The 14488-nt window shown below is 37.3% G+C and overlaps 1 protein-coding gene across 6 annotated transcripts in view; it reads right to left on the bottom strand.

The window, feature by feature from the left end:
- PIK3C2A (phosphatidylinositol-4-phosphate 3-kinase catalytic subunit type 2 alpha) overlaps positions 1 to 14488 on the bottom strand; it is a 109577-nt gene that overhangs the window by 20267 nt on the left and 74822 nt on the right. For all 6 annotated transcript variants that reach the window (XM_055548468.1, XM_055548464.1, XM_055548465.1 and 3 more), the window contains 7 exons: positions 13755 to 13922; positions 5681 to 5792; positions 5162 to 5307; positions 2806 to 2994; positions 2248 to 2341; positions 1658 to 1752; positions 1121 to 1301 (listed from right to left, as the gene is read on the bottom strand). In XM_055548468.1, coding sequence (XP_055404443.1) covers positions 1121 to 1301; positions 1658 to 1752; positions 2248 to 2341; positions 2806 to 2994; positions 5162 to 5307; positions 5681 to 5792; positions 13755 to 13922 — 985 coding nt within the window. The remainder of the gene's footprint in view (positions 1 to 1120; positions 1302 to 1657; positions 1753 to 2247; positions 2342 to 2805; positions 2995 to 5161; positions 5308 to 5680; positions 5793 to 13754; positions 13923 to 14488) is intronic.

Here is a 14488-nt window from a genome sequence, read left to right as displayed (position 1 = left end):
AGTGTCCAGAATACATAAAGAACTCTAACAATTCAACAACAAAAAGACAAACCAATTAAAAAGGACTTAGAAATTTCTCCACAGAAGATATACAAATGGCCAACACACACATGAAAATAAGCTCCAAATCATTAGACATTAGGGAAATGCAAATGAAAACCACCATGAGATGCCACTTCACATTCACTAGGATGACTATAGTTTAAAAAAACTAAAAATAAATTTTGGTGAGGATATGGAGAAAATGAAACCCTCATTTGTTTTTTTGTTATTCAGTCACTAAGTCATGTTCGCCTCTTTGGGAAGCCATGACTGTAGCCTGCCAGGCTCTTCTGTCCACGGGGTTTTCCAGGGCAGAATACTGAAGTAGGTAGCCATTTCCTTCTCCAGGGGATCTTCCCTGACCCAGGGACTGAACCCATATGTCTCCTGAATCTCCTACATTAGCAGATGGATTCTTTACCATTGAACCTTCATACCTTACAAGTATTATACCAGAATCATAAAATGGTGAAGCTACTTTAGGAAACAGTTCAGTGGTTCCTCAAAAAAACAGAATTACTATACGATACAGTAATTCTACTCCTAGGCAAAGTGAAAACAGATGTTCAAACAAAAAAAAACACACAAATATTCACGGGAGCACTATTCAGTAATAGTCACATAATAGAAACAAGCTTGATGTCCATCAACAGATGAATGGATAAAAAAATGTTTTTATTATTATTTACACAATGGAACACTATTAGATACACCTGCTAGAATATAAATGAATCTTAAGCTTATAAGCTTATTCATTTGAACTTCTTCAACAGTAGCATCAATTCATACTTTTATTACTTTTATAATCACAAAAAAGTTAAAAAGCAAAACAATGAGAAAGAAACTCGAGAACAATTTTGATCGGAAAGAAATTAATAAGCATGGAAATGAAAGGGAACTGAGTTAGGATATAAAATCTTTTCCAATAGATTTTAAGCAACCTTTGAATTCAATCTGCTTAAGACAGCATAGATGAGTTCTAGTGGATGTCTACTGAAAAAGAATAAAAGCTTAACTTGTCAGTACTGCAAAGATTCTTTAACATCAAAACATTTATGTTCCCTCTGTGGGTACATACCTGTCTGGCTGATCCACTAGCCTGTCTTACTTTTTCTGCTACTCCTCCTAAAAGCTGTACAAGCTTTGTCTGCTTCAAAAGTTCTTCTCTGAGTCCTTTTCCTCCTACTGAGAGGAGAGCACCCAAAACATGTTCGTATCGGGCACCAAACTGTGCATCATGCAGAGCATCCTTGAGGAGCCTAATACAGCAAAATATTGATGTCAGCCACTTCTAAGAACTAGATTAATGTCTCTCAAAAATCAATTTAAAAAGTTTAATTTGGGGTATCTAGGAATTAATTTTAAGCTATACAAGCAAGAAAAACTCTTTCAATATTACAGAGCTCTAATATGCCAAGTAATTCTGCAATAGAGGGTTCTGTTACTTCTGGTTTTATTTCTAAATACATAAAAACTTAGCTTCTTTACAATAGTCACTTCAATAAAACACCTGGTATCAACAGCAAATGGTCTGAGCATACTGTTTAGACTTTGAGTGTCATTTGTATAAATAACAGGGACAGAAATAAAGTACTTAAGAAAATTTAAATCTTACCAATATAAATGGTGTGCTATCTGTATATTTCCCAATGCTCTGGACAGAAGGAAGTGCACTAATGAACTATTCAAGTAAATTTCATATTTCAAAGCCTACATGCAAAGAAAAATAAGAATCAGTAGTTGTCAAACCCATACTACATTGTTAGGATAAAATTATCAAAATATAAACTATATAAATCAAGGATTACTCTTGTTGAGTAAAGATGATACTAATAAAAAAATGAAACAATTAATTTAGGTGAAATTAATGAAATCAAGCAGAAAAGTACACTGACTTGGGAATAACATTCATTAGCTATGTTTAAGTGGCCAATATAAAAAAAAAGAAAGAAAACCTCAAGTCTGGTTTATTCTGATAATTAAAATTCTAGGTACATATATATATAGTATTCAAGCAAGGCAGCTGACAATAGTAGAAAAAATTTCACACTAAATTCAAATGCAAAGCACTTTAACATCCCGACTGAACCAAAGTATTCAGTACTTTTAATCAAAACAGAAAGGAGATCCCTTAGCAAGATCCCTCCCTACTCATAAAAACTGTAGAGAGCATAAGAAGGGTAGATAACCTAGTAAAAAACTCACCTGCACAAACTGTGGAAGAAGATCTGTTAGCTCATCATCACTAATGGCCTCAATCCAGGTCACAGCTAGGGACCTCACTTCCTGATCAGCAAATCTAGAAGCATACCACAAAATCAAGATTTGATGATGATTTCTAATGAACCTGTTTTCCCTGATGACACAATCTCAATTTATTCCTGACAAAGAACGCTAAAATAGCTATTGAAAAGCAATGTGTATCATCTTTTTTCTTAGGAAAAAATCATTTTGTCCTATACACAAATCCAATTTTGTGACTGTTTAGAAACCTTTAAGATCATGAAAATAAATTTTGACCCATATCATAAAAATAAAACAAATTATTGAAAATTTACAACCTCTCTAGATTAGTTTTCAATGATATGACATCCCTTTTTAATACTCTCAACACAAAAGATGTGATAATAGAAATATGCATTTACACATTTATATGACACTGCTTTCACATTAAAACAAAGGGAACTAATCCTGTAAATAATATCTTGCCAGAAAAATTGACAACAATAAAACAGAACAAATAAATTCAACCAGTTAACTTACTTTGAATCAAGAAGCTCCAAGGCAGTCAGTGGATGCAATGGAGGCCACTGCTGAAGCAATGAGTAAGTTTTGGCAAGATTAACCCATTTCCAGTTTGGGGCACTTGCAAGTACTTTAGGAAGACAATTTGGGTGTTTTAGGCAATAATAACGCTTCTCCCACAAAAAGGCTTTATCTTCTTTAGAAAGTCTAAACACATAATACAATTAAATTACTTTTCAGTGATACCATAATGACAGTTATAATCTCAATGATTAAAAATACAAAGGAAATATTCATTCCTTTTAGGACAGCCACTTCTTGGTAGAATCATTAATACTAATTTGGGATAGAAAAATGCAATGTACATCAAACACCACTAATTTACCCTAATTTGGGGGATAGAAAGAAATCATTCTGCTTTGAGAGGAGAGTCTTAGTTAAGAAACTGAAGGATAATTCAGCATAATAAAATTTATTGAGCTCAAACCAGATGCCAGGCACTAGAAATTAGAGTTGAATAAGGAGAACCTACTCTAAAAGACAGCAAAGATTTCATCATTTTATACAAGTAAAATCAAAAGTCATGTCAAAATCAAATACTACTACAAAATTTTAGACAATGAATATAGAGCTCATTTGAGGAATATTCAAAATAAAAACCTGTTTTGGAGACTGCAATTTACTCTTAATGACAAATGTTTACGTGAATGAAATATTTCACTATTTCACTACCTATCTACCTTTGTGTTTATAATCCATGCAATGAATTGAAATGTATTCATTTGTTGTGGAATATGAAGAAAAAAATCAAATATTGCAAAAAGGCACACAATTAAGTTTCTCTCCTTCCAGTTCCTCTCCCAGTTACAACTGCCTCACCTAGTATATTCTTCCAGAGTTAGTCTATTTTTATAGAAGCATATACAAAGGTGCATATATCGAATTCTTCTTTCCTTTATGTTAATGGCAACATGAAATTAAAAGACGCTTACTCCTTGGAAGGCAAGTTATGACCACCCTAGAGAGCATATTAAAAGGCAGAGACATTACTTTGCCAACAAAGGTCCGTCTAGACAAAGCTATGGTTTTTCCAATAGTCATGTATGGATGTGAGAGTTGGACTACAAAGAAAGCTGAGTGCCGAAGAATTGATGCTTTTGAACTGTGGTGTTGGAGAAGACTCTTGAGAGTCCCTTGGACTGCAAGGAGATCCAACCAGTCCATTCTGAAGGAGATCAGCCCTGGGTGTTCATTGGAAGGACTGATGTTGAAGCTGAAACTCCAATACTTTGGTGACCTGATGAGAAGAACTGACTCACTGAAGACAACCCTGATGCTGGGAAAGATTGAAGGCAGGAGGAAAAGGGGACAAGAGAGAATGAGGTGGTTGGATGGCATCACCGACTCAATGGACATGAGTTTGGGTGGACTCCAGGAGCTGGTGATGGACAGGGAGGCCTGGCGTGCTGCAGTCCATGGGGTCGCAAAGAGTTGGACACAACTGAGTGACTGAAGTGAACTGAACACACTATACAAACTATCCTACTTGCTTTCTTCATTTAATAATAGCCATAACTTCATTCTTAATAGTTACATAGTGATATTAGATAAATGTACCATAATTTAACCCATTAATGAACATGTATATCCATTTTACAACAACCCAAAGAAATACCGCAAGGAATATTCTTGTCTCCACAAGCAAATATAAAAGGGTTTTCTTTAAAATAATACTATAGAGGGGAGGAGGGAGGAGGAGAAAAAAAAAAAAAAAGAAAATAATACTATAACTGGAAGTGGAATTGTTAGGTCACAGATTATGGACACTGTGGCCTTAACAGACTGCCAAATTGCTCTCCCAAAACTTTCAGAGTTCTGCCCACTGTATAATTCCTATTTTTCTGTATTCTATCAATACGTCATATAATGAGACATTTTAATTTTCAACAATCTGATGTGTGAAATGGTAGCTTGTATTACTTTAAAACTCTTTGATTACTGAGAGGCTAAACATTTTTTTCAGACGTTTAAAAGGGTTGTATTTCTTTTCCGAAGAAAAACCTATTCATATTCTTTGTCTACCACTGTGTTGTCGGTTTTTCTACTTACATAAAAAGGTTCTTCATATATTAAGGAAATAGATTATAGTCCCCAGTCTGTTATTTGCATTTGATTATGCAGAAAGTTTGACTTACACAAATTTATAAATTTTATGCAGTTATATAGTCTTTTTATACAACTAAAAACAGAAAAAGAAAACTTTCCATATCAGGAACATTGCTAAATCATGAACTAAATCAGGACATTTAATAAACCATTAACTTGAACTTTACATTGTAAGAGATAATCAGGCAAGAGAATTAAAGGAGCATACCCAAGTGATGAGTCTCTGTGAAGAATATCAAGAAGTCTCCCTTTCACATCACTCTCCAACGTTTCTAAGTTGTGTTGTTGTATAATGCTTCTGTCCACTTGAGGAGCGGTATAAATTATATCAAACGTAGGAGAAGGAAAATCAACCTTAAAAATCAATAGAAATTGATCAAATTACAGCTGAAAAGTCCACATATTTGCTACATTTACTTATTTTTGATTTGTCTTAGCCATAAGGGTGAAAATATCAAATATTAAATTAATGCTTCTGTCCTTTTATTAAGAGTGATTACCGTTATTAGTACTTCTCAATAGCACATATATTTGTGGGATTGGTATAAGTGCATCTTTTACTATTTCTCAGAAATAGGAAATGGCTTATTAACACTTAAATACAGATCCTAAGATCTAAACAAGATCAGTTAGGCTTCTTTAGTAACAACTGAGACCATGGTATACATATATTCTTTATAAAGAAATTCAAACTTAAACGTCTCCATGTGTCAGGAAGTATCATTACCTGTAACACTATTCTTTCCATCACATATCCTTTTTTGGGGACTGTTCCAGGAATAAGATTTGTATGTGATGAAGTCCAAAGATACAGAAGCTTAGTTCCACATGTTAAAAACCTTCATGAATGTAAACAGAAGAATACTGTGGTTTTCATTTTAATAATTAATTAAAAACTCACAACACATGGTAATGTATTTGAAATGTTAATAATCAAATATTTATTAAGCATCGTCTATATAGAAAGAACATATTAGGAGGAGTCACTCTCTATAGTGTATTTTCACTTTAGGTAAATGTACTGAAGTATGGAAGTTAGAACAAAAGAAGGGACGATGAAATGGGGCTCGGGACAGAAGAAAAGATGGGTAAAGTCTCAGAGTCACCTGTCCCCAAAACAACTTCTATAAATAGGACAGTGTTTGAACATCATCTACAGGGAAATATATCTCAAGGTGGTGGTTTGGATTTCATAACCACTCCTTGAATTCTACCATAAGAATAAAAACACATGTCAAGGAAACTAGTATCTACTTTGTGTCAAAGTATGGATTGTTCCAGATGAGAAGTTTAACCTGTTTGTGACCAGGGGTCAGCAACCTTTTTCTATAAAGGGCCAGACAACAAATATTTGGGGTTTTCTGTGGAGAAGGAAATGGCAACCCACTCCAGTATTCTTGGCCTGGAGAATCCCAGGGACGGGGAGCCTGATGGGCTGCCGTCTATGGGGTCGCACAGAGTCGGACATGACTTAAGTGACTTAGCAGCAGTAGCAGCTGGGCTATACAATCTCTGACAGACTCAACTCTCCTATTACAGGGCCAAAAGAAGCCATGAATAATACATTTTAAAACTGTGTGCTGTGTTCTAACAAAACAAAAAACAGGCAGTGAGCTGGAGTACGCTGACCCTTGCCCTAAACTACCAATTTATAATCTACTGAAATTAGAAACATTTACCAATAAAAATACTGATATATCTTTCCACAGATGAAATTTCTGAAAAATAACATGATATATAAAAGTAGGAAACTATAAACTTCATCAAACTTTGTTCATTTTATTCAAATAGTAAATATCCTTTCCAAAACTAGACTCCAGTTTGTTTTCTCCAGCAGGTTAACAGCTTTCAAATTTTTGGCACAGGAATTCTCTGGTGGCTACGAGACTGTGCTTCCACTGCAGGGGACCCAGGTTCGATCCCTGGTCGGGGAACCAAGACCCTGCAAACTATGTGGGGTGGCCAAAAATAAGATCTTCACACATTATATTCTATCTATTCTAGAGCCACCCTCACCATCAGCTAGATTATCTGAAGGCAAATTCTGATTATATCACTTTATTTGTATATACTTTTATGAGTCTCCAAATGATAAATACTGTTATTTAAACATAATTACAACAAAATAATTAAAAATAACTACTTGTAAGTTATCAGCTAGGGACTTCTCTGGTGGTTTAATGGTTAAGAGTCCGCCTGCCCATGCAGGGAGGACAGGGGTTTGATCCCTATTCTGGGAAGATTATACATGCTATGGGGCATCTAAGCCCAGGCTCAGCAACTACTGAAGCCCACGCACCTAGAGCCTGTGCTCTGCAACAAGCCACTGCTATGAGAAGCCCACGCACCACACGAGTAGCTCCTGCTCACCACAATTAGAGAAAGCCTGTGCACAGCAACAAAGACCCACTACAGCCAAATAATTAATAATACATTAAAAAAAGGTATCGGCTATACAGTCAGCAATCAAATTTCTCTGAGTGGCTCTAAAAAAATTTTTAACAGCTGGTTTGAATTAGGATACAAGCAGGTCCAACATGTGTGTTGGGTGATATGTCTTTTTAAGTATCTTTTAAGTCAAAGGTCAAACTCCAGACTGTCACCTGCTTTTGTAAGTAAACTTGTATTAGAACAAAGCACATTCATTCATTTACATGTTGCCTATCATTGCTTTTGTTGTTGCGAAAGAGACTACATGACCTACAAAGTCTCAACTACTTCTGTCCAGTTCTCTTTACAGAAAGTTAACCAACTCTTGTTTTACCCTATACATTGTTCCTTTTTATCCCATTACTTGTTGAATAACCTGTCTTTTGTTGTGAAAACTTTTCTATATCCTGGCTTTTACTGACTGCATTCCCCTGGTATAATTTTAGCGTGTCCCTTTATCTCCCATGTTTTCTGTAATATTTAGATCTAAAGAACTGAGCTGATTGAAGGTTAGTAATCTGGCAAGAATACGTAATGTTTTACAGCTGGAATTGTATACTACTAGCTCCTGATGCATCAAATAAAGCATGCATTGTTTGGTGTATCTCTCCTTCTGTGATGTTAAGATAATCTGTTCAAGTGCTATCAGTCTAAACCATTTATTACAAAGTTCCAGAAAAGTTAATCACAATGGTTTCCTAACAGGCATTAATAAATCATTACTTAAATCATGAGGCGATGGACAGCACAGAAGCACGGCAGAGAGGAGTTACCCCACACCCAAGGCCAGGGGCAGCGGCGGAGAGCGCCAGACTGTGACGGCGCAAGAGCGGCAGAGAGGAGCTACCCCACACCCAAGGTCAGTGGCGGCAGCTGAGAGGAGCAACTCCACATCCAAGAAGCAGCGGTTGCACCAGCACAGGAGGGCCGAGAGGAGCTACTCTAAGTTCAAGGTCAGGAGGGGCGGCCGTGAGGAGATACCCCTCACCCAAAGTAAGGAGCAGCGGCTGTGCTTTGCTGGAGCAGCCGTGAAGAGATACCCCACGTCCAAGGTAAGAGAAACCCAAGTAGGTGTTGTGAGAGAGCATCAGAGGGCAAACACACTGAAACCACAATCAAAGAAAACTAATCAATCTAATCACACGGACCACAGCCTTGTTTAACTCAATGAAACTAAGCCGTGCCCTGTGGGGCCACCCAAGACGGGCGGATCATGGTGGAGAGGTCTGACAGAATGTGGTCCACTGGAGAAGGGAATGGCAAACCACTTCAGTATTCTTGCCTTGAGAACCCCATGAACAGTATGAAAAGGCAAAATGATAGGATACTGAAAAAGGAACTCCCCAGGTCAGTAGGTGCCCATTATGCTACTGGAGATCAGTGGAGAAATAACTTCAGAAAGAATGAAGGGATGCAGCCAAAGCAAAAACCATACCCAGCCAGTAGAGGTGATGGAATTCCAGTTGAGCTGTTTCAAATCCTGAAAGATGATGCTGTGAAAGTGCTGTACTCAATATGCCAGCAAATTTGGAAAACCCAGCAGTGGCCACAGGACTGGAAAATGTCAGTTTTCATTCCAACCCCAAAGAAAAGCAACGCCAAAGAATACTCAAACTACCGCACAATTGGACTCATCTCATACTCTAGTAAAGTAATGCTCAAAATTCTCCAAGCCAGGCTTGAGCATTACGTGCGTGAACCATGAACTTCCAGATGTTCAAGCTGATTTTAGAAAAGGCAGAGGAACCAGAGATCAAATTGCCAACGTCTGCTGGATCATCAAAAAAGCAAGAGAGTTTCAGAAAAACATCTATTTCTGCTTTATTCACTATGCCAAAGCCTTTGACTGTGTGGATCACAATAAACTGTGGAAAATTCTGAAAGAGATGGGAATACCAGACCACCTGACCAGCCTCTTGAGAAACCTGTATGCAGGTCAGGAAGCAACAGTTAGAACTGGACATGGAACAACAGACTGGTTCCAAATAGGAAAAGGAGTACATCAAGGCTGTATATTGTCACACTGCTTATTTAACTTATATGCAGAGTACATCATGAGAAACGCTGGGCTGGAAGAAACACAAGCTGTAATCAAGATTGCCAGGAGAAATATCAATAATCTCAGAGATGCAGATGACAGCACCCTTATGGCAGAAAGTGAAGAGGAACTAAAAAGCCTCTTGATGAAAGTGAAAGAGGAGAGTGAAAAAGTTGGCTTAAAGCTCAACATTCAGAAAACTAAGATCATGGCATCCAGTCCCATCACTTCATGGCAAATACATGGGGAAACAGTGGAAACAGTGTCAGACTATTTTGGGGGGCTCCAATAGCACTGCAGATGGTGACTGCAGCCATGAAATTAAAAGACACTTACTCCTTGGAAGGAAAGTTATGACCAACCTAGACAGCATATTAAAAAGCAGAGACATTACTTTGCCAACAAAGGTCCGTCTAGTCAAGGCTATGGTTTTTCCAGTGGTCATGTATGGATGTGAGAGTTGGACTGTGAAGAAAGCTGAGCACCAAAGAAATGATGCTTTTGAACTGTGGTGTTGGAGAAGACTCTTGAGAGTCCCTTGGACTGCAAGGAGATCCAACCAGTCCATCCTAAAGGAGATCAGTCCTGGGTGTTCATTGGAAGGACTGATGCTGAAGCTAAAACTCTAATACTTTGGCCACCTCATGCAAAGAGTTGACTCATGAGAAAAGACCCTGATGCTGGGAAGGATTGGGGGCAGGAGCAGAAGGGGACGACAGAGGATGAGATGGCTGGATGGCATCACCGACTCGATGGACATGAGTTTGGGTGCACTCCGGGAGTTGGTTATGGACAGGGAGGCCTGGCGTGCCGCATTTAATGAGGTCGCGGAGAGTTGGACACTAATGAGCAACTGAACTGAAGTGACTTAAATCAGTGTCAACCAAGAATGCTTTTGACTCCACTAGATATTTGGCAATGTCTCTAGACTTTCTGGTTGGCAACTAGGGTGTACCTCTGACATTTAGTGGGCAGAAGTCAAAGGTACTGCCAAACATCCTACGATGCACAGGACAATCTCCCACAGCAAAGAATCATTTGGCTCAAAATAACAACAGTGCCAAGACTGAGATTTCCTGGCCTAAATCTATTATTTCAGTAGGGATTGCAACCTCAGATATGTAGACAACACCACCCTTATGGCAGAAAGTGAAGAGGAACTGAAGAGCCTCTTGATGAAAGTGAAAGAGGAGAGTGAAAAAGCTGGCTTAAAACTCAACGTTCAAAAACTAAGATCATGGCATCCACTCCCATCACTTTATGGCAAGAAGATGGGCCAACAATGCAAACAGTGACAGAATTTATTTTCTTGGGCTCCAGAATCACTGCAGATGGTGACTGCAGCCATGAAATTAAAAGACACTTGCTCCTTGGAAGAAAACCTAAAACAAACCTAAACAGTGTACTAAAAAGCAGAGATACTACTTTGCCGGCATAAGTCCATCTAGTCAAAGTTACGGTTTTTCCAGTAGTCATGTATGGATGTGAGAATTGGACCATAAAGGCTGAGCTCCAAAGAATTGATGCCTTCGAACTGTAGTGTTGGAGAAGACTCTTGAGAGTCCCTTGGACTACAAGGAAATCAACCCTGACTATTCACTGGAAAGACCAATTCTGAAGCTGAAGTTCCAATACTTCTGGACCACCGGATGCGAAGAGCGAATTCAATTAGAAAAGACCCTGATGCTGGCAAAGATTGAAGGCAGGAGGAGAAGGAGATGACAGAGTATGAGATGGTTAGATGGCATCTCTGATTCAATGGACATGAGTCTGAACAAGCTCTAGGAGATGGTGAAGGACAGGGAAGCCTGGCATGCTACAGTCCATAGGGTCGCAGAGAGTCAAACACAACTGAGCGACTGAATAACAACAGAAATTGCAAAATTCTGATATTCTGTCATTCTTTCTGCATCTATTAGCTGAAATTTTTCTACAAAGAACCTTCTCACATCAATTATTTGGTAATCCTGAGATTCAACTATAAAGGAACAGCAAGCAGGTTAAACGCTTGATTCCATTTATTTAAAAATGAGTTAAGAACTCATTTGTTGCTGAGGTTGACTGAAATGCCTGTAAATCATTTGGCTCTTATAACTTCATCTGACTGTATGCAGGTTGTAGCTTAAACATAATTAATTTTAAAAGAATTTCAAGACCAGGATTTCTGATCATTATACTACAGCACATGAGCACAACTAAATCATTAACACAGATTCTATGTATTTATATATAAAGTCATCTTCCTTCTTGATTTCTGAGCATTTTTTGAATGTTAAATCCTAACATTATCTAGATTGACTACACAGCTTGGCAAACTCTCAAGCTTAATGACATCAGTTCATTCTTTTAAACCGCTGAGCACTGGATACATGCAAACTATTTAATTGTCTAACAAAAGTCAACTGCCCTTCCCTTTACTCTTTTGAATCTTGAAAGAAGGTTGTTAACTCAATAAAAACACTTATTAATAAGCAAATAAAATGGCAAAAAGTGATAATACTCCTTGAATGAAGCAGACTCTTGTTGCTTTCAAGTGCACGAAGGTTTTCAAAACTGACTCATTTATAAAAATTGATAGACACGATTACATTTAATTTTCTCACATTAACTATTACCTGACACTTATTTATCAAAGATGACTGAGAACACGATCCCCTTCCTTTATGTGGCCAATATTCTGTTTTAGAGTAGTTATGGACTGTATTTAGCAAGGAGTTCTAAATATGTATCATTAATAGCAATCTCTTTAACTGCTCTTCTCTAGTGTTTCTCAGTTCAGAATTATGTCAGGTGTCAAAAAAAATTGGAGCCCAACGAAAGGTATATAATTAAAAAATCTTACATGGCCTTCTCAAATATAGGGGGAGAGACAAAAGAAAAAATATATATATGAAAAAATGCTATATTTAAATACATGGGAAAAGAATATTTTTTAATCATTTTATTGTAGGTTAAAGTGAAAGTCACTCAGTGTGTGTCCGACTCTTTGTGACCCCATGAACTATAGAGTCCATGGAACTCTCCAGGCCAGAATACTGGAGTGGGTAGGCTTTCCTTTTTCCAGAGGATCTTCCCAACCCAGGCATCGAACCCAGGTCTCCCTCCTGCACTACAGGCAGATTCTTTACCAACTGAGCCACAAGGGAAGCCCAAGAAAACTGGAGTGGGTAGCCTATCCCTTCTCCAGTGGATCTTCCAGCAGCTCTTGTAAGTTAAATAGATCAATTATTAAATCATTTCCCAAAATGGTTTCAAAGATGGATTTTAAATCAAAACAAGTATCATGGTATCAAATAAATCTGAGAATGGCAATATAGGTTAATGTTGAGAATACAGACCCTGAGGCCAGATTCCCTAGATTCAAACTCAGTTCTACCATTTATTAACTAAGCGCCCAAGGGCAAACCACTTTGATTTCCCCCTCTGTAAAAAGGGATAATAATACCTACCTTCATAGGGTTGTTCTGAGGTATATAAGGCTATGTATACAGCATTCAGACTAATAGCTTGCATAGAGTACATGTTATGTGTTTGTTATTACAGTAATATTGCTTGATTGCAGAACTTAGATACTCCAGTATGATAATGTCCATTATCACTCTCCAAAAATGTTATCATGTTCTATATCAAGCATCACAAACTTAGTCAATGATTTTTTTTTTCATTTAAGAAGACACTTCATGGTCTCAAGGAACATATTATTACTTAAAACATAATCAAAACAGTCAGCTGAAAAGCCAGGTAGATTATACTATCCCAAAGGCTATTAGTAGACACAAAGCTCAAAAGGAATTTCTTTTACCTTAAGGATCAGCAAGTTTTGCATACATGTGGGACTTTTGAAGATTAAAGGCCAGGGGCCCATAACAGTAAGGGGAGATCAGTCAGGTAAAGAGAAGGGAATAATATGCAGCTGTACACTCAAACAGGAGGAGGATGGGGAAAGGATGAGAAGATGGAAAATGGAGTTTTGTTGTTTTAATCAAAGGAACGTCTAAGACCATGAATATTATGTCAATAATATAATGCTTTTCATAAATGACAATTAAAGAATGAATTGAAAAAAAAAAGAATGAATTGGCTGCTGCTTTTCTTCTGGAACAGTGAGCAGCGAAGAATCCTTTGAAAACCCATATAGATATGTTCAAATGATACCAGGACAACTTCGGTTTTCTCTGTATCTCTGAAATGACCTCTTTTAATCACACTGGGAAATGGTGACAACTCATTATCTCATCACGAATGTCAGTTTTCCCCATTCCATTCTCTGGCCAATACTGATACTGCAGGGGGGGTTCACAGTAACTCACCATTACAGCTCAGCAACACTTACCGTTTAAAGTCAAAAAGAGGTAAAGAAACTTTGCCCAAAGCTTCTGGCCCTTTTCTCTGCTTATTAGAATCAGGGGAACTTCCACTGCTCTGATTTAAAATTCCAAAAAGAGTAAGGTGAAGAAGTGATTCTAACGGCAATTGTGATATCTGGATGGGAAAAATGATTCTATGGGGGGGAAATGTATTAATAGAAAAAACAAATTAGATTGAATATGAAGTTTAACCCTTTAACGAAACTGACAATTTTAGGTATTTTATTTGACTCTTCAAATAATCCTTATTCTGAGTAAACTTTATGTAAGTAAGTAGCAAGCTTGGCTAACAAATACTAAAAAATCTTAAATAAATTTCATTAAAATTTCAAACATATAACATTTCTCTCTTCAAAAATTTGTTAATTCTTTAAGACTTGCAATGACAATTTTTAGGCAAGATAACCATCATCTTTATTTCTTTTAGGAAAAGCTAGATGAATGTTCATGAGTGTTTCTGACTCTAGACGTTTGGTGCACATACATGCACAGACAAACATATATGTTTACTGGTGCTTTTTTTTAATAAGATCTGAAAGGACACATGAGGTCAAGAGCAGTCACTCTGAGGAGTCATGAGACGGTTAAGTGCTGGAAGTAAAATGACATTTTTCACCCTATATGCATTTTTACATTATTTGACTGTTTTCACAAACATGTGCTACTTTTGTAATTAAAAAAAAGAAAAATAGGAAACTAT

This window comes from Bubalus kerabau, chromosome 15, assembly GCF_029407905.1.
Source record: "Bubalus kerabau isolate K-KA32 ecotype Philippines breed swamp buffalo chromosome 15, PCC_UOA_SB_1v2, whole genome shotgun sequence".
NCBI classification, from domain to species: Eukaryota; Metazoa; Chordata; class Mammalia; order Artiodactyla; family Bovidae; genus Bubalus; species Bubalus kerabau.
Note: the sequence above shows the minus strand (reverse complement) of the source record. Positions and strands in the feature narration are given on the sequence as shown.